At 47.7% G+C, this 20,625-nt stretch overlaps 1 protein-coding gene across 1 annotated transcript in view; it reads left to right on the top strand.

Moving 5' to 3' along the window:
* LOC311147329 (semaphorin-3ab-like) overlaps window positions 1-20,389 on the top strand; it is a gene marked incomplete at its 5' end in the record, with an annotated part of 43,242 nt that extends 22,853 nt beyond the window's left edge. The window contains 9 exons of the mRNA XM_084184018.1: window positions 5,200-5,272; window positions 15,429-15,573; window positions 15,856-16,075; window positions 16,179-16,267; window positions 16,387-16,428; window positions 16,772-16,929; window positions 17,235-17,296; window positions 17,945-18,087; window positions 18,197-20,389. Of these exons, the coding sequence (XP_084040144.1) occupies window positions 5,200-5,272; window positions 15,429-15,573; window positions 15,856-16,075; window positions 16,179-16,267; window positions 16,387-16,428; window positions 16,772-16,929; window positions 17,235-17,296; window positions 17,945-18,087; window positions 18,197-18,649 (1,385 nt within the window). The 3' untranslated portion in view covers window positions 18,650-20,389. The remainder of the gene's footprint in view (window positions 1-5,199; window positions 5,273-15,428; window positions 15,574-15,855; window positions 16,076-16,178; window positions 16,268-16,386; window positions 16,429-16,771; window positions 16,930-17,234; window positions 17,297-17,944; window positions 18,088-18,196) is intronic.
* Window positions 20,390-20,625: the final 236 nt, after the last annotated feature.

Raw genomic sequence — 20,625 nt, 5'->3', positions numbered from 1 at the left:
AGATATTAAAACTATGAGTAGACACATGAAAAGTGGGATGTATACGGAGGGTAAAGGGCAACAGAAGACGAACAGCAGAGGGGCTAATGATCTTGGAGATGGGGAAAGGGCCGATAAACCAGGGGGAAAGTTAACAACACTCCACCCTGAGGGGCAGATCATGGGGGACAGCCATACCTTCTGCCCGAGATGATACCGGGGAGCCGGGGTCCGGTGGCGGTCCGCTTGTCGTCGATACTTGGAGGTGGTCTTGAGAAGAGCCGGCCGGGCTCTCCTCCAGGTTTGACGACAGCGGCGGACAAACATCTGGGCCGAGGGATGGCCAACCTCTTCCTCTTGCTCCGGGAAGAGCGGGGACTGATAACCCAGGGAACACTCAAAGGGCGAAAGACCCGTGGCAGAGCAGGGAAGGGTGTTGTGGGCGTATTCGACCCACACTAGTTGATGGCTCCAGGTGGAGGGGTTGGTGGAGACCAGGCAGCGCAGAGTAATCTGCTGCATGCTGTCGTCAGAGTTCTTCTGGGTCTGGAGGCGGCAGACAGGGCACTCTCGCGTCACCCCTGGTAGTGCAAACCTACACTCATTCAGAGCCCTTTGCTGCGCACATCACCATACACGTCACCTTCCCTGATTACATGGTAGTTCCCAGTGTAAGGCACTGGTCGATTCAGGCGCAGCTGGGAACTTCATGGACAGGTGTTTAGCTAATAGTCTATTGATCACATTGGTTCCCCTACCCATTCCATTGCCCATCAAAGCACTTGACAGTCGACCATTAGGGTCAGGTTATGTTAGGGAGGTTACAGCACCAGTCACGATGATTATGCAGGAGACCCATTTGGAGCAAATCACCTTTTTTATTATTGTGTCCCCTGATTTCCCTGTTGTGTTGGGTCTTCCCTGGCTCGCACTACACAACCCCACCTTTTCATGGCCACAGAGGGTTCTCACGGGGAGGTCGCGAGAGTGTCAGGGTAAGTGTCTAGCTGTTTCCGTTGGTGCAACCACGGTGGAAAGTCCAGACACTACCTCCACCGTGCGCATTCCCCCCGAATACCTCGACTTGGCGCACGCGTTTTCCAAAATGCAGGCGACCGAATTACCACCCCATCGGGCGGGGAATTGTGCAATAAACTTCTGGTTAGATGCTGTGCCTATCAGGAGTCATGTCTATCCCCTGTCGCAGGCTGAAATGGAGGCTATGGAGACATACGTCTCCGAGTCCCTGCGCCAGGGGTTCATACGCTCTCCAGTTCGCCCGCCTCCTCGAGTTTCTTTTCGCTTAGGCAAGGTCGCAGCTCCCATCACCTCTCTGTTGAAGGGTGGGCCGTCTCGGCTCCGCTGGTCTGCTGAGGCTGACAGGGCTTTCAGTAACCTGAGGGCTCTGTTCACCTCAGCCCTGGTACTGGCCCATCTCGATTCATCATTACCATTCGTAGTGGAGGTTGATGCGTCCGAGGTAGGGATAGGTGCTGTCCTATCCCAATGCTCGGGCACGCCACCCAAGCTCTGTCCCTGTGCCTTCTTCTCTAAGAAGCTCAGTCCGGCAGAGCAGAACTACGACGTTGGTGATCGGGAGCTGTTGGCTGTTGTCAGAGCCCTGACCGTGTGGAGCCACTGGCTCGAGGGGGCGAAACAACCTTTCCTCGTCTGGACTGACCACCTTAACCTGGAGTACATCCGGGAAGCGACGAGGCTGAACCCTCGCCAGGCCAGGTGGGCCTTGTTCTTCACCCGGTTTGATTTCACGTTGTCATACATACCAGGTACTAAGAACGTGAAGGCAGACGTGCTGTCATGGCTGTACAATACAGAGGAGAGGCACATAGACAACACCCCCATACTCCCGGCCTCCTGCATTGTGGTGCCGGTAGTGTGGGCGGTGGACGCGGACATAGAGCGGGCGTTACGCACAGAGCCATCTCCATCTCAGTGCCCAGCTGGGCTGCGGTACGTGCCGTCTCTTGTCCGTGACCGTCTTATCTATTGGGCACACACGTCTCCCTCCTCTGGTCACCCAGGTATCGGCCGTACAGCGCGCTGCCTGATCGGGAAGTACTGGTGGCCTACCTTGGCTAAGGACGTGAGGGTGTATGTCTCCTCCAGCTCGGTGTGCACCCAGAGTAAGGCACCTAGGCACTTCCCAGCGGGTAAGTTACATACCTTACCAGTTCCACAACGGCCATGGTCCCACTTGTCAATTGACTCCTCACTGATCTTCCCGTCTCTCAGGGTAACACCACCATCCTGGTCGCTTTTCTAAAGCCTGCTGCCTCCTTCCTCTGCCAGGTTTCCCCACGGCCCTGCAAACTGCGGAAACCTGTTTACTAACATATTCCGGCACTACGGGGTGCCAGAAGACATAGTGTCTGACCGGGGTCCCCAGTTTACATCCAGGGTCTGGAAGGCGTTCATGGAACGTCTGGGGGTCTCGGTCACCCGGTTCATTCCTGCGTACCGCTGTCTTACTGAATAAACCATTTATTCTGTGATTTACCATCCTGCGCCTGACTCCGTCCAAATCACCCGCCACAGACCAGGGATGGTGAGGAACCAGCCGGAGCTTGCCGAGGAGTCTTGTTCTGCACACAGATCGTGCAGATGGCGATGAACGCAGAGACGTCAGGAACCATGGTAGGCCACCAAAAGCGTTGTCGCTCCAAGGCCAGGGTCTGACGGGAGCCCGGGTGTCAGGCAAGCCTGGAGGAGTGGGCCCACTCCAGGACCAAGGAGCGGACAGCATCAGGAACAAACATCCAGTTATCTGGGACCCCCCTGGGGTTCGGCTGGGAACGCTGCGACTCCTGGACCTGCTTCCCTATTCCCCAACTGAGTGCCAAGCCAAGCACGAGATGGGAAGGATGGTCTCGGATTCCGGGATAGCGGCGTGACAGTGCATCTGGCTTGACATTCTTGGATCCCGGTCGGTATGAGAGGGAGAAGTTGAACCGGGTGAAAAGCAGGGCCCACTTAGCTTGCCTGGTTTTGAGATGCTTGGTGTGCTGAGATATTCCAAGTTCTTGTGGTCTGTCCACACAATGAACGGATGTTCCGCCCGCTCCAGCCAGTGCCTCCACTCCTCCAACGCCATCTTCACCGCGAGAAGCTCACGATTCCCCACATCGTAATTCCTCTCTGTGGTGTTGAGGTAATGGGAGAAGGCACAGGGATGTAACTTGAGGTCCTGGGCCGAACGCTGGGACAGGACCGCCCCCACTCCGACATCCGAAGCATCGGCCTCCACCACGAACTGGCGGGACGGGTCAGGATGAACCAAGATTGGCGCAGTGGTGAAACGATGTTTGAGGTCCCGGAACACCCAGTCAGCAGCTGGGGACCATGTGAACGGAACCTTGGGAGAGGTGAGTGCAGACAGGAGGGAAGCCAGGGTGCTGTAACCCCGGACATAAAGCGGCAATAAAAGTTGGAGAATCCCAGGAAACGTTGCAGCTGCACTCTGGACCTAGGCTGGGGCCTATCCACCACTGCTCTCTCCTTCCCGGGATCCATCTGTACACTCCCTGCAGCGATGCTGTAGCCCAGGAACGGGATGGTGGACCTATCGGACGTGGAGCACGTGTTCTTGGGCGGAGCGAGAGAAGACGAGGATGTCGTCGAGGTAGATGAAGATGAACCTGTTCAACATGTCGCGGAGAACATCATTAACCATGGCCTGGAACACAGCTGGAGCATTGGTAAGGCCAAATGGCATGACCAGATACCAGTAGTGACTGCTGGCCGTGTTGAAGGCAGTCTTCCACTCGTCCCCCTCCCGTATCTGCACCAGGTGGTAGGCGTTCCGTAGGTCCAGCTTGGAGAACACGTTGGCCCACTGGAGCGGCTCGAAGGCCGAGGAGATGAGTGGTAGCGGGTAGCGGTTCTTCACCGTGATGTCGTTGAGGCCCCAGTAGTTGATGCACGGACGCAGGGTTTTATCCTTCTTCTCCACAAAGAAGAACCCTGTTCCGGCGGGGGAGGCAGAAGGATGGATAGTCAAGTTTCCATAGCCTTGGTCTCCCGGCCCGACAGCGAGTACAGTCGTCCCGGGGCGGAGTGGTGCCTGGGAGAAGGTTGATTCCGCAGTCATAGGGTCAGTGCGGCGGAAGCAAAGTGGCCCGGGCCTTACTGAACACCTCCTGGAGGTCCTGGTACTCCGTGGGAATGGCAGAGAGGTCCAAGTCCAGGGGCAGGCTGCGCTGACTTCAGGTAATGAGCATGGCAGAACGGGCTCCAGCCCACGATGGCACCAGTAGACCAGTCAATAAAGGGGTTGTGTCGCTGGCGCCAAGAGAAACCCAATACCACGGGAACCTGAGGAGACTTAATTAGCAGGAATTTTATATTTTCGCTGTGGTTCCCTGACACTCGTAGGTTGATGGGGGTGGTATTGTGGGTGACCCTTCCTATAGAGCACCCATCCAGCGCTCTAATGTCCATGGGAATGGAGAGGAGCTGAGTGGGGATGCCCAGCTCGGACGCCAGGGTAGCGTCCATAAAGCTCTCATTGGCCCCAGAGTTGATGAGTACCCGGAGAGATTTCGACTGGTTCCCCTACAACAAGATGGCATGAAAGGGGGTGCGAGTAAGGGGAGAGGAAAAGTTATCCGTATGGCCCACCAGAGTACTCGCTTCTACAGGTCAGCCTGGCCTTTTAGTGGACAGGTGGACACAAAATGACCAGTAGTCCTGCAATAGAATACAACATCAAAGATATACAACAAGGATTATACACACCCTGAGTCAGGGCGTGACAATTTTAAACAAACAAGACAGAACAATTTCTTTTTTTTTTTCTTTTTTTTTTGGAGGTCAGGAAAAATGTATGGGAGTGTAAAGTAAATATTTTCTTTAGGAATGTAGTGGAATAAAATACAAAAGTTGGCAAAAAAACAAATAGTAAAGTAAAGTACAGACACCCCAAAAACGACTTAAGTAGTACTTTAAAATATTTGTACTTAAGTACACCACTGCACACACACACACACACACACACACACACACACACACACACACACACACACACACACACACACACACACACACACACACACACACACACACACACACACACACACACTGTAAGTGACAAACTCAACCCTGTTATGTCACTTACAGTATTTACTGCAAATCAGCCCTATAATCTGTTTGACCAAAGTCTATTACCTAACGCAACATGTGTCCCTTCTCTTCTCCTTCCAGAGGACATCTTTATCCTCCATGACGGGAAGGACAAGAAGAACCCTCTGATCTACGGACTCTTCACCACATCCAGGTGAGCCAGCCTCCGGCACATAGTTCACCACAACCCCACTGCCATTGGAACTTCAGTCATTTGTTTCCCATGGCTGATGTTGTATTGTCTTATGTAGCTGTTATAAAGCATTTATGAATGCATACATGAGGGGTGCCGTAAAGTGTTACCAGATACAGTGCCTTCGGAAAGTATTCAGACCCATTGACTTTCTCCACATTTTGTTACGTTACAGCCTTATTCTAAAATTGATTACATAGTTTTTTCCCCCTAATCAATCTACACACAATACCCCATAATGACAAAGCAAAAACAGGTTTTCAGAAATGTTTGCACATTTATTAAAAAGAAAAAACTGAAAATAATACATTTACATAAGTATTCAAACCCTTTACTCAGTACTTGTTGAAGCACCTTTGGCAGCGATTACAGCCTCGGGTCTTCTTGGGTAGGGTGCTACAAGCTTGGCACACCTGTATTTGTGGAATTTCTCCCATTGTGCTCTGCAGATCCTCTCAAGCTCTGTCAGGTTGGATGGGGAACGTCGCTGCACAGCTATTTTCAGGTCTCTCCAGAGATGTTAGATCAGGTTCAAGTCCGGGCTCTGGCTGGACATTCAGAGCCTTGTCCGAAGCCACTCCTGTGTTGTCTTGGCTGTGTGCTTAGGGTCATTCTCCTGTTGGAAGGTGAACCTTCGCCCCAGTCTGAGGTCCTGAGTGCTCTGGAGCAGGTTTTCATCAAGGATCTCTCTGTACTTTGCTCCGTTCATCTTTCCATCAATCCTGACTAGTCTCCCAGTCCCTGCAACTGAAAAACATCCCCACAGCATGATGCTGCCACCACCATGCTTCATCATAGGGATGGAGCCAGGTTTCCTCCAGACGTGACGCTTGGCATTCAGGCCAAAGAGTTCAATCTTTGTTTCATCAGACCAGAGAATCTTGTTTCTCATGGTCTGAGTCCTTTAAGTGCCTTTTGGCAAATTCCAAGTGGGCTGTCATGTGCCTTTTACTGAGAAGTGGCGTCCGTCTGGCCACTCTACCATAAAGGTCTGATTGGTGGAGTGCTGCAGAGATGGTTGCCCTTCTGGAAGGTTCTCCCATCTCCACAGAGGAACTCTGGAGCTCTGTCAGAGTGACCACCGGGTTCTTGGTCACCTCCCTGACCAAAGCCCTTCTCCCCCGATTGCTCAGTTTGGCCGGGTGGCCAGTTCTAGGAAGAGTCTTAGAGGTTCCACACTTCTTCCATTTAAACATTATGGAGGCCACTGTGTTCTTGGGGACCTTCAATGCTGCAGAAATGTTTTGGTACCCTTCCCCAGTTCTGTGCCTTGAAATAATCCTGTCTCAGAGCTCTACAGACAATTCCTTTGACCTCATTGCTTGGTTTTTGCTCTGACATGCACTGTCAACTGTGGGACCTTATATAGACAGGTGTCTGCCTTTCCAAATCATGTCCAATCAATTGAATTTACCACAGGTGGACTCCAATGAAGTTGTAGAAACATCTAAAGGATGATTAATGGAAACAGGATGCACATGAGCTCAATTTCAAGTCTCATTGCAAAGGGTCTGAATACTTATATAAAGAAGGTATTTCTATTTTTTATTTTTAATACATTTGCAATCATTTCTGTTTTCGCTTTGTCATTATGGGGTATTGTGTGTAGATTGATGAGGGAAAAAAATAATTTAATCAATTTTAGAATAAGGCTGCAACGTAACAAAATGTGGAAAAAGTGAAGGGGTCTGAATACTTTCTGAATGCACTGTATATACCTGTGTTGCAGTTGTACTAAACTCCTAAGGCGTAAACGTTCTTAAAGAGTCAATGTGCATCATTCATTAAAATGACAATTGAACAGATAAAGAGGTATGCTTTGATATCCTATGCAGAAAAATATACAGTGGGGGAAAAAAGTATTTAGTCAGCCACCAATTGTGCAAGTTCTCCCACTTAAAAAGATGAGAGAGGCCTGTAATTTTCATCATAGGTACACGTCAACTATGACAGACAAATTGAGAAAAAATTATCCAGAAAATCACATTGTAGGATTTTTAATGAATTTATTTGCAAATTATGGTGGAAAATAAGTATTTGGTCACCTACAAACAAGCAAGATTTCTGGCTCTCACAGACCTGTAACTTCTTCTTTAAGAGGCTCCTCTGTCCTCCACTCGTTACCTGTATTAATGGCACCTGTTTGAACTTGTTATCAGTATAAAAGACACATGTCCACAACCTCAAACAGTCACACTCCAAACTCCACTATGGCCAAGACCAAAGAGCTGTCAAAGGACACCAGAAACAAAATTGTAGACCTGCACCAGGCTGGGAAGACTGAATCTGCAATAGGTAAGCAGCTTGGTTTGAAGAAATCAACTGTGGGAGCAATTATTAGGAAATGGAAGACATACAAGACCACTGATAATCTCCCTCGATCTGGGGCTCCACGCAAGATCTCACTCTGTGGGGTCAAAATGATCACAAGAACGGTGAGCAAAAATCCCAGAACCACACGGGGGGACCTAGTGAATGACCTGCAGAGAGCTGGGACCAAAGTAACAAAGCCTACCATCAGTAACACACTACGCCGCCAGGGACTCAAATCCTGCAGTGCCAGACGTGTCCCCTTGCTTAAGCCAGTACATGTCCAGGCCCGTCTGAAATTTGCTAGAGTGCATTTGGATGATCCAGAAGAGGTTTGGGAGAATGTCATATGGTCAGATGAAACCAAAATATAACTTTTTGGTAAAAACTCAACTCGTCGTGTTTGGAGGACAAAGAATGCTGAGTTGCATCCAAAGAACACCATACCTACTGTGAAGCATGGGGGTGGAAACATCATGCTTTGGGGCTGTTTTTCTGCAAAGGGACCAGGACGACTGATCCGTGTAAAGGAAAGAATGAATGGGGCCATGTATCGTGAGATTTTGAGTGAAAACCTCCTTCCATCAGCAAGGGCATTGAAGATGAAACGTGGCTGGGTCTTTCAGCATGACAATGATCCCAAACACACCGCCCGGGCAACGAAGGAGTGGCTTCGTAAGAAGCATTTCAAGGTCCTGGAGTGGCCTAGTCAGTCTCCAGATCTCAACCCCATAGAAAATCTTTGGAGGGAGTTGAAAGTCTGTGTTGCCCAGCGACAGCCCCAAAACATCACTGCTCTAGAGGAGATCTGCATGGAGGAATGGGCCAAAATACCAGCAACAGTGTGTGAAAACCTTGTGAAGACTTACAGAAAACGTTTGACCTGTGTCATTGCCAACAAAGGGTATATAACAAAGTATTGGGAAACTTTTGTTATTGACCAAATACTTATTTTCCACCATAATTTGCAAATTAATTAATTAAAAATCCTACAATGTGATTTCTGGATTTTTTTTTCTCAATTTGTCTGTCATAGTTGATGTGTACCTATGATGAAAATTACAGGCCTCTCTCATCTTTTTAAGTGGGAGAACTTGCACAATTGGTGGCTGACTAAATACTTTTTTTCCCCACTGTACATATTTATTTACATAGAATTAGACATAATGATTATAGCTCTAAATTGCAGGAAAAAGCTGTTTCAGGTTTTTGAAAAATGCTTCATTCTCATTCTTCCAGAGAATTGGGAACAGCCCCCCTCTGGGCCACCCACCTCCATCCATACGTACTTCGTGCCCATCTAAAATAATGGGTGCATTTTGTGTGTGTGTACTCCGTATATGTGTACGTATGAGGCGATGGTGGAGAGATGGGAGAGGTTAGGGTGAGTTATGTCTCTGATGGGATCATACTTTCCACAGTGACGCCAAGCCTCAGCAGCAGAAATGTATGGTAATTCAATAAACTTCAAACCAGTTCATGAGAAAGGTTTTCTCTATATGAATTTATGGTTAATCTATGATCCTCAATATGTTTCACATTAGAAAGTTCAAAGTGATTGTGTCTTTCTGTATTGTTTATTTGTTTGTTGTCCCCCACCATGAAATCGGGGAGGGGACTGTGGATCTGCCTCCTTCTGTTAGTATGTTAGTGTGTTAGTGTGTTTATACTTTAGTCACACGCGATATCTAAGACAGCACTTGCCCGATTTTGATGAAACTTGGGTGAATGATGCATCATGCCATAGAGATCCAACATTTACAAAATTACATTGATTGACCAGATGGTGACGTTATAACAATTGATGGAAAATGCTAACTTTGAAAGGTCATGCCCCTCACCCCATTTTACCTAAAGTCTTGAAATTCGGTACATACAGTTGAAGTCGGAAGTTTACATACACTTAGGTTGGAGTCATTCAAACTCGTTTTCAACCACTCCACAAATGTCTTGTTAACAAACTAAAGTTCTACTACATCTACTTTGTGCATGACACAAGTAATTCTTCCAACAATTGTTTACAGACAGATTATTTCACTCATAATTCATTGTATCACAATTCCAGTGGGACAGAAGTTTACATACACTAAGTTGACTGTGCCTTTAAACAGCTTGGAAAATTCCAGAAAATGATGTCATGGCTTTAGAAGCTTCTGATAGGCTAATTGACATCATTTTAGTCAATTGGAGGTGTACCTGTGGATGTATTTCAAGGCCTACCTTCAAAATCAGTGCTTTGCTTGACATCATGGGAAAATCGAAAGAAAGACCTCAGAAAAGAAATTGTAGACCTCCACAAGTCTGGTTCATCCTTGGGAGAAATTTCCAAACGCCTGAAGGTACCACGTTCATCTGTACAAACAATAGTACGCAAGTATAAACACCATGGGACCACGCAGCCGTCATACCGCTCAGGAAGGAGACGCGTTCTGTCTCCTAGAGATGAACGTACTTTGGTGCGAAAAGTGCAAATCAATCCCAGAACAACAGCAAAGGACCTTGTGAAAATGCTGGAGGAAACAGGTACAAAAGTATCTATATCCACAGTAAAACAAGTCCTATATCGACATAACCTGAAAGGCCACTCAGCAAGGCAGAAGCCACTGCTCCAAAACCGCCATAAAAAAGCCAACCTATGGTTTGCAACTGCACATGGGGACAAAGATCATACTTTTTGGAGAAATGTCCTCTGGTCTGATGAAACAAAAATAGAACTGTTTGGCCATAATGACCATCGTTATGTTTGGAGGAAAAAGGGGGTAGAACACCATCCCAACCGTGAAGCATGGGTTGGCAGCATCATGCTGTGGGGGTGCTTTGCTGCAAGAGGGACTGGTGCACTTCACAAAATAGATGGTATCATGAGGAAGGAAAATTATGTGGATATATTGAAGCAACATCTCAAGACATCAGTCGGGAAGTTAAAGCTTGGTCGCAAATGGGTCTTCCAAATGGACAATGACCCCAAGCATACTTCCAAAGTTGTGGCAAAATGGCTTAAGGACAACAAAGTCAAGGTATTGGAGTGGCCATCACATAGCCCTGACCTCAATCCTATAGAAAATGTGTAGGCAGAACTGAAAAAGCATGTGCGAGCAAGGAGGCCTACAAACCTGACTCAGTTACACCAGCTCTGTCAGGAGGAATGGGCCAAAATTCCCCAACTTATTGTGGGAAGCTTGTCGAAGGCTACCCGAAACGTTTGACCCAAGTTAAACAATTTAAAGGCAATGCTACCAAATACTAATTGAGTGTATGTAAACTTCTGACCCACTGGGAATGTGATGAAATTAATAAAAGCTGAAATAAATCATTCTCTCTACTATTATTCTGACATTTCACATTCTTAAAATAAAGTGGTGATCCTACAGTAGGGAGAACAAGTATTTGATACACTGCCGATTTTGCAGGTTTTCCTACTTACAAAGCATGTAGAGGTCTGTAATTTTTATCATAGGTACACTTCAACTGTGAGAGGCGGAATCTAAAACAAAAATCCAGAAAATCACATTGTATGATTTTTAAGTAATTAATTGTCACGATCGCCAATAAAGTAGGACCAAAGCGCAGCGTTGGGAGTGAACATGATGACTTTAATGTTGAAATAACGACAAAACAAAACACGATCCGTAACGTCCTCAGTACACCGACTGAACATAGAACAAAAACCCACAACCACAAGGTGAACACAGACATATAAATATGGCTCCCAATCAGAGATAACGAGCCGACAGCTGACACTCGTTACCTCTGATTGGGAGTCACTGACCAAACATAGAACGCGAACACCTAGACACTACCCACAGTACACAACACACGGAAATCTACACACCCTGACTAAACACAAAAAGTCCTAGAACCAGAGTGTGACAGTACCCCCCCCCAAAGGCGCGGACTGCGACCGTGCCTAACTACAAGCAAACAGGGGAGGGCTGGGTGGGCATTCCTCCTCGGCGGCGGCTCCGGCTCTGGCGGATCCCGGCTGGACGGCTCTGGTGGATCCTGGCTGGACGGCTCTGGCGGATCCTGGCTGGACGGCTCTGGCGGATCCCGGCTGGACGGCTCTGGCGGATCCCGGCTGGACGGCTCTGGCGGATCCCGGCTGGACGGCTCTGGCGGATCCTGGCTGGACGGCTCTGGCGGATCCTGGCTGGAAGGCTCTGGCGGATCCCGGCTGGAAGGCTCTGGCGGATCCCGGCTGGACGGCTCTGGCGGATCCCGGCTGGACGGCTCTGGCGGATCCTGGCTGGACGGCTCTGGCGGATCCTGGCTGGACGGCTCTGGCGGATCCTGGCTGGAAGGCTCTGGCGGATCCTGGCTGGACGGCTCATGGCTGGCTGACGGATCTGGCTGCTCATGGCTGGCTGACGGATCTGGCTGCTCATGGATGGCTGACGGATCTGGCTGCTCATGGCTGGCTGACGGATCTGGCTGCTCATGGCTGGCGGAAGGATCTGGCTGCTCATGGCTGGCGGAAGGCTCTGGCTGATCCTGTCTGGCGGAAGGCTCTGGCTGATCCTGTCTGGCGGACGGCTCTGGCTGGACAGGGTTGACGACGCACCCCGTAGGCTCGGTGCGTTGAGCAGGGACAGGCCGGGCTGGGCTGGCGAAACGCACCACAGACTTGGTGCGGGGCGCAGGAACAGGCCGAGCTGGGCTGGCGACGCACCCCGTAGGCTTGGTGCGTTGAGCAGGGACAGACAGAACCGCACTGGGGACACACACCCCTGGCCCTACACGGGGATCAGGAACGGGCCGGACCGGACTGGAAACACCCCCCAGTACCTCTCGCCGTGCCTCCACACTTTCCATCCCCTTCGTAACCAGTGGCCCCCTTAAACTGGCGGCCATATCTGCCAACCTCTTGCACTCCTCCGGGCCGTACACCTTCTGCCCCGACGTCGTGAGCCCCCCCCTAAAAATTTTCTGGGGGTCTCTCCTCTCGGTGGACCAGGCCTCCATAGTCCTCTCCCAACCTTCGCTCTTCTGGCTCCACCACTCGTATTCCAACTGCTGCTTGGTCTCGTTGTGGTGGGTTTTTCTGTCACGATCGCCAATAAAGTAGGACCAAAGCGCAGCGTTGGGAGTGAACATGATGACTTTAATGTTGAAATAACGACAAAACAAAACACGATCCGTAACGTCCTCAGTACACCGACTGAACATAGAACAAAAACCCACAACCACAAGGTGAACACAGACATATAAATATGGCTCCCAATCAGAGATAACGAGCCGACAGCTGACACTCGTTACCTCCGATTGGGAGTCACTGACCAAACATAGAACGCGAACACCTAGACACTACCCACAGTACACAACACACGGAAATCTACACACCCTGACTAAACACAAAAAGTCCTAGAACCAGAGTGTGACATTAATTTGCATTTTATTGCATGACATAAGTATTTGATCACCTACCAACCAGTAAGAATTCCGGCTCTCACAGACCTGTTAGTTTTTCTTTAAGAAGCCCTCCTGTTCTCCACTCATTACCTGTATTAACTGCACCTGTTTGAGCTCGTTACCTGTATAAAAGACACCTGTCCACACACTCAATCAAACAGACTCCAACCTCTCCACAATGGCCAAAACCAGAGAGCTGTGTAAGGACATCAGGGATAAAATTGTAGACCTGCACAAGGCTGGGATGGGCTACAGGACAATAGGCAAGCAGCTTGGTGAGAAGGCAACAACTGTTGGCGCAATTATTAGAAAATGGAAGAAGTTCAAGATGACGGTCAATCACCCTCGGTCTGGGGCTCCATGCAAGATCTCACCTCGTGGGGCATCAATGATCATGAGGAAGGTGAGGGATCAGCCTAGAACTACACGGCAGGACCTGGTCAATGACCTGAAGAGAGCTGGGACCACAGTCTCAAAGAAAACCATTAGTAACACACTACGCCGTCATGGATTAAAATCCTGCAGCGCACGCAAGGTCCCCCTGCTCAAGCCAGCGCATGTCCAGGCCCGTCTGAAGTTTGCCAATGACCATCTGGATGATCCAGAGGAGGAATGGGAGAAGGTCATGTGGTCTGATGAGACAAAAATAGAGCTTTTTGGTCTAAACTCCACTCGCCGTGTTTGGAGGAAGAAGAAGGATGAGTACAACCCCAAGAACACCATCCCAACCGTGAAGCATGGAGGTGGAAACATCATTCTTTGGGGATGCTTTTCTGCAAAGGGGACAGGACGACTGCACCGTATTGAGAGGAGGAAGGATGGGGCCATGTATCGCGAGATCTTGGCCTCCTTCCCTCAGTAAGAGCATTGAAGATGGGTCGTGGCTGGGTCTTCCAGCATGACAATGACCCGAAACACACAGCCAGAGCAACTAAGGAGGGGCTCCGTAAGAAGCATCTCAAGGTCCTGGAGTGGCCTAGCCAGTCTCCAGACCTGAACCCAATAGAAAATCTTTGGAGGGAGCTGAAAGTCCGTATTGCCTAGCGACAGCCCCGAAACCTGAAGGATCTGGAGAAGGTCTGTATGGAGGAGTGGGCCAAAATCCCTGCTGCAGTGTGTGCAAACCTGGTCAAGACCTACAGGAAAATTGCAAACAAAGGTTTCTGTACCAAATATTAAGTTCTGCTTTTCTGATGTATCAAATACTTATGTCATGCAATAAAATGCAAATTCATTACTTAAAAATCATACAATGTGATTTTCTGGATTTTTGTTTTAGATTCCGTCTCTCACAGTTGAAGTGTACCTATGATAACAATTACAGACCTCTACATGCTTTGTAAGTAGGAAAACCTGCAAAATCGGCAGTGTATCAAATACTTGTTCTCCCCACTGTAACTGACCTAAGACAGGGAATTTTTACTAGGATTAAATTTCAGGAATTGTGAAAAACTGAGTTTAAATGTATTTGTCTAAGGTGTATGTAAACTTCTGACTTCAACTGTAGGTCCCTCTCCTCACAAGGAACAAATTCTCCTCATGGACGGATAAGGCCCGCCATGATGGATTCACTGCCATTTAGAATTTGTGAAAAACACTTCAAATGCTACTTCTGGCACTGAATGACCGATCTGCACGAAACTTGATATGTGGCATCTATGGACAAAGGTCTCTCAACACAATATTTTCCAGACTAGTACCTCAAACAACAAGGCCGCTATTGACCAATAAACATTCACGTGGGCATGACCTGGCACATAAATGCATATAAATCAGTCAAGAATATTCGTATTGTAACAACATTTAATATAGCAACACTCAAATATAAATAACATACATTTTTCTAAACTAATCCAATCTGTTACTTGGACTTATTGCACCCTTACTGAAATGGTTGTTCCAGTTTAGATGATTTAGGTAGTCTCATATCTTAATCTTCCTAACCTGGCAGTCATTCTGAATGCAGGTTGCAGATGAATAAAAATGCTAAATGTTGGATATCCCCCCTCTGACTTGATTCCAATAGGAATTACACATCACTTTGCAAACCAGCATAATGTGACTTGTAGGCCTGATGTGGCCTGTAAACCATGAGTTTTAGGCCACTGTATTAGGGTAAAACTGGGCCCTCAAAATAAGTAATATGCAAAAAAGGCTTTACACTAAGCACTGTGTTAATTTAACACTGAAAAGTGTGAACCCTAATAGACACCGGACCAGTGTTAAATTGAACACTCTCAGTGTTGATTTAACACTGGAGAATTTGCTGTGTGACATACAGACAACAGACAGTACTGTCTGTAGTGACAGATGATAACAAACACATAACTGACTGGCAGTGTGAGTTTCATTGTGTTTGACAGTTGATTGACAGGCAATAATCCTCTCTTCCCCATAGTGACATTCTGAATGGCTCAGCAGTGTGTGTGTACCGCATGCAGGACGTGGTCCGGGCATACAAAGGAAACTTCTACCACAAGGAGGGACCACAATACAAGTGGGCCGAGTACACAGGAAAGATCCCCTACCCAAGACCTGGCACAGTAAGTTCTCTTCTAATGAGCTGTCATTCCCTGTCCAGCATTACTCACCATATTCTGATTCATCATGTAATACTAAATGTACTGAGGACGAAGCTCTCTGACAATAAAAGGAATACAAGCACTGTCTTTGACCCAACTCTAGCTCAACAACAACTCTAGTCCAATGGGCCAACTATTTTCTTCTCAACCTTAACTTAAACCCAACTCTAACCATTTTATGTCCAACTCCATCCATGTCTTTGAATGCTTGATGCCAATACAGCTCTCTTTATCTCCCTCCAGTGTCCCAGCAGCACATACGGTAGCTACAGCTCCACCCGGGAGTATCCCGATGACGTCATCTTCTTCAGCCGTACCCACCCTCTGCTGCAGGAGGCGGTGCTGCCACTGGGAGGGCGCCCCCTGTTGGTCAGGGTGGGAGTGCACTACAAGTTCAGCCGACTCCTGGTGGACCGAGTAGAGGCAGTGGACGGACAGTATGACGTCCTGTTCATTGGCACAGGTGTGTGTGTGCGGGAAGAGGTTTTGTGAATGTGTGTGTGCGTGTTGTGCTTGCGTGTGTGTGTTTGAGTACAGTACAAGCAGGAGTGTCCTCTGTGTTGCAGACTCAGGTCAGGTGCTGAAGTCGATCCACCTCCCTAAAGAACACGGTGTCACCCAGGAGGTCACCCTGGAACAGCTGCAGGTCTTCCAGGTACAACGATGTATCCTTACATAGAAATCTGTAGGTTATTTTCTTCCTTTTTTTGACAGATCTGTAATTTCTTCTGTCCTCAGGTTTACCCTAACATATTTTCCCCTCTCTCCACACAGCACAAGTCACCTGTGACTACCATGACACTGTCCAAGAAAAAAGTAAGTATGGCACAAATATACACAAACAACTGCCCCCCCCCCCCCCCCCCCAACACACTCATCTCTCTCTCAAGGAGAGCTTCATCACCAGTTGCTATGGTAACCACCGAGCGATGAGGCCTGGCTTACACTGAGATAGGGAATCTACATACACACCAGTAAACACGTTCCGTAGCAGTCAGTCTCAGTCTTATATGAATGTTGAAAGTGTGAATCAGCGAAGGCATGAATTCCTGAAACAACTGATGGTTGTGGCTGCTGCTCTCTGAGCCACGCTGGAATGATCTGAATGTCTTTCTTCTCTGTTTTCTTTGTGTGTGTGTGTGTGTGTGTGTGGCTACAGCAGTGGCTGTTTGTGGGTTCTGCGGAGGGTGTGGCCCAGTTGGCTCTGTTCCAGTGTGAGCTGTACGGCCAGGCCTGCGCTGAGTGCTGCCTGGCCAGAGATCCCTACTGCACCTGGGATGGACACGCCTGCAGCCCCTTCATGCCCATCGCACGCAGGTGGGCCCGCTCAGCTCACACTCAACCCAATTATGATCCAACACCTACATTGAATACCTAGCACTTCACACAGTTATATTACTAAACATGAAGTTATAAACTAAACATGAAGTTTAAATGGAGTGGAAATGAAAGTTATTCTACTTTTAAGTCTATGACAGCCCAGTACCCACTCATCCAACACATGTACATGTAGCTATAAGCCTGCCCTACTCATATTTATATAGGCATATGAACATGAATACTCACATTTAGTACATACTCTTATCTAACATGATGTCTTTTTTGGTTTCCTCTCACTGAAGGAGGAATGCTCGTCAGGTTGGTGATGAGGAGGATCCTCTGACCCAGTGTGTCATACAAGGAGGTGAGGAGGAACTGTCAAGAGCCGCACTCTCACAGACATACACTAGCTTAGGTGTCTATATACACTGAGTATACCAAATATTAGCAACACCTTCCTAATATTGAGTTGCACCCCCCCCCCCCCCCCCCCCCCTTTTTGCCCTCAGAACAGCCTCAATTAGTTGGGGCATGGACTCTACAAGGTGTCGAAAGCATTCCACAGGGATGCTGGCCCATGTTGACTCCAATGTTTCCCACAGCTGTGTCAAGTTGGCTGGATGTCATTTGGGTGGTGGACTATTCTTGATACACACGGGAAACTGTTGAGCGTGAAAAACCCAGCAACGTTGCAGTTCTTGACACAAACCGGTGCGCCTGGCACCTACTACCATACCCCGTTCAAAGGCACTTATTTTGTCTTATCCCATTCACCCTCTGAATGGCACACATACACAATCCATGTCTCAATTGTCTCAAGGCTTAAAAATTCTTCTTTAACCTGTCTTCTCCCCTTCATCTACACTGATTGAAGTGGATTTAACAAGTGACATCAATAAGGGATCATAGCTTTCACCTGGATTCACCTGATCAGTTTATATCATGGAAAGAGCATGTTTTGTATACTCAGTGTAGAGTAGACATTGTGACATTTTTCTCTGTCTCTATTCAGCTGGTCTGCAAGTGGAAGCAGAACAGAGGATGATGATGGTTGCTGAGGGTAACAGCACATACCTGGAGTGCCTGCCCAAATCCAGACATGCAGCCGTCACCTGGTACAAACAGGCAGGAGAGAACAGCCCTGAGCTGAATCAGGTGCATACTGACACACAGGCAGTTACACGCATGCACACACACATATGCACACACACACATGCACAGACACACACAGGTCTAAACACTCACACTCGTCTCTGTGTTGCAGTTGCAGTCAGGAGAGCAGCTGGTGGTGACAGAGAGAGGTGTTCTGATCAGTCGGGCCGAGACGGGTCACTCTGGTGTGTACCACTGTCAACTGGAGGAGCACGGCTTCCGCTGGACCGCCGTCACTGTGCGTCTGAGTGTGTGGAGCCCCTCCCGCGCCCTCTCCTGGTCCACCAGCAATCCCAACCCCAATTCCAGCCCAGATGCCTCCCAACCCTGGTACCAGGACGTCATGGCCCTCATCCACCCCAGCAGCCTGGAGCAGCACTGTCAGAGGCTGGGCTTCCGACGCCGCCGCAACCGCGAGCAGGATAAGACCAAGGACAGTGACCACAAGACAAGGGACGGCCCCAAGGGCGAGAGGCACAAACATGGAGGCCGAGGAGGAGGAGGAGGAGGAGGTGGGAGGAAGAGTAGGAGCAAACCCAAGCAGAGGTCTCCACGAAGCTCTTAGATGCTCCACTGCATACTATGTGCTTTCTCCTAACTTACACACTCAAACACTGTCTCACTCTCTCAAAAACACACACACACATTTACAAAAACACATATTCATGTAGAATGGGGACATAGGAGGCTCAGTGTGGGCTGGACTCAGAAGTGTGAATGTGGTTGCATAGCGTGTTGGATGAAGGATGTACAGCATGTCCAAGAGACTGGTAAAGAATATATTAAGGCATGAAAAGGACCTGGAAGAATGTGGTGTCTCATAAGACAGAAAAAAATCCCCTGAAGGTGAAGCTAGGATCTGTCCTAATGAAAGACAGAGAGGGAGTCAAAAGGACACAAGCATGTGAGAGAGACTTAAGTGTCTTCAAGGTAAAACATTTGTGATTTGTCTTTGATGTAAAAAAAAAGAAGCTACATTTTCCTTATTTATCTTTGTGTGTCATATTTATTTCTGTTTTGAATCAAACGGTTAGTTTCAGTAGTTGTATGAGGTCAGTTTTATTTAGTAAAAGCTCTGTGGTGTTCATTAGGCTTTCAACTCAAGCTTGACTCCTCACAACTGGCCTCATTGATACCGGGTGTGTTTCACATTAGTGCATCAGAGAAATTAAAAGGGGAAACTCAGAGTCAAACCAGCAAATCTGCCTAAATGAAATGCAGCAAAGCTAAAGCACTTTTAATGCTTTAGAAAAATAAACTTTTGTTTCGAGTTCTGGAGCAGCTGCATAAAAGCAGAGAGAGACGGAGAACATTTAAAATGTGGTCAGACTTTTACCACATAAAAGACGCAACCAATACTGAGCAAGGTCCTCGTTAGTGTGTGTGTGTGTGTGTGTGTGTGTGTGGTGTGTGTGTGTGTGTGTGTGCGTGCTTTATTCACTACCATAAAGTATGATGGAATCCATAAAGAAAGTATTTTATAATGAAACGTAATGTTTATGCTTTCCTCAAAGACCTTGTTCAGATCCTTCCCTCATTCATTATACGTATTTCATTTTGTAGCCTATATTTATATCTCTGTGCCAATATTTCTTTGCGAATGTCTCTCCCAAGTTGAGACACACAGTGTAGATACACAATTTTACCAGTATGTTTTCTTACTTTCCTTTTTGTGGTATAGGAAACTTGTCCATCATCAATAAGACACACACAAACACACATTCATACTCATACCCACACTAACACAGCGTGTGGACACATGATAGATCTGGAAGATTCGTATCATTGCAACTTTATTACTCCACGTACAAACAATCCATTATCAACAACCCACATTCCTCATCCTATATCTTCCAATTCACAAGAATGCATTCAACATTAGCCTGCAGAAAAAACGCAAACATTAATGAGAATATATAAACACTGAAATAGCCAAGTGGTTCTGACAAACAGTATATCCCATTGAGTCTGAACTGAAAAAAGGAAACCACACATAAAAACATTTTCAGTGCATTGTGCTGTTTGGATGGAGGGAGAGGTGGTTATGTTTGGGCGGATCTCAATCGCCATGGTTCAGATGTGGTTGAACCTCTTCTCCGTCACGTTTGCCCTCTGTAAGCTGCTCTCTCTGGACTAGCACAGAACATAACATGCTTCAGGGCCTTTAGGTCTCCTCAAGTCCAACTAAGACTTCATCTAAATGGTGGTGAGATAGCGTTTAAACATATGGTATGTTTATTGTTGTGTGTGTTTCCCTAGATACTGGTGTCCTCTAAACAAATAAACAAATCAACGTACAATTTACAATGTTGACTGTTGGCTCAGTATTTGAACACAAGCGAATGTATTGTGACACTATAGAAAACAAATACCTTGGGCCCTATGAGTTAGTGCTTGTAGCTTAATGTTATAGCTGTCCACGCAGATATCCCCAGGGATAGTATGTGTGTATCTGCTATGTTTCTCCCATCTTGAATATCACAAGATTGTAGCAGAGAATGGCATGGGTGGGGCTCTCACAGCACAGATGACACACTCATG

The sequence above is a fragment of the Coregonus lavaretus genome, assembly GCF_964263955.1.
Source record: "Coregonus lavaretus genome assembly, chromosome: 20".
Classification (NCBI taxonomy): domain Eukaryota; kingdom Metazoa; phylum Chordata; class Actinopteri; order Salmoniformes; family Salmonidae; genus Coregonus; species Coregonus lavaretus.
The sequence above is the reverse complement of the archived record's forward strand: the minus strand, read 5'-3'. Positions and strand labels throughout refer to the sequence as shown.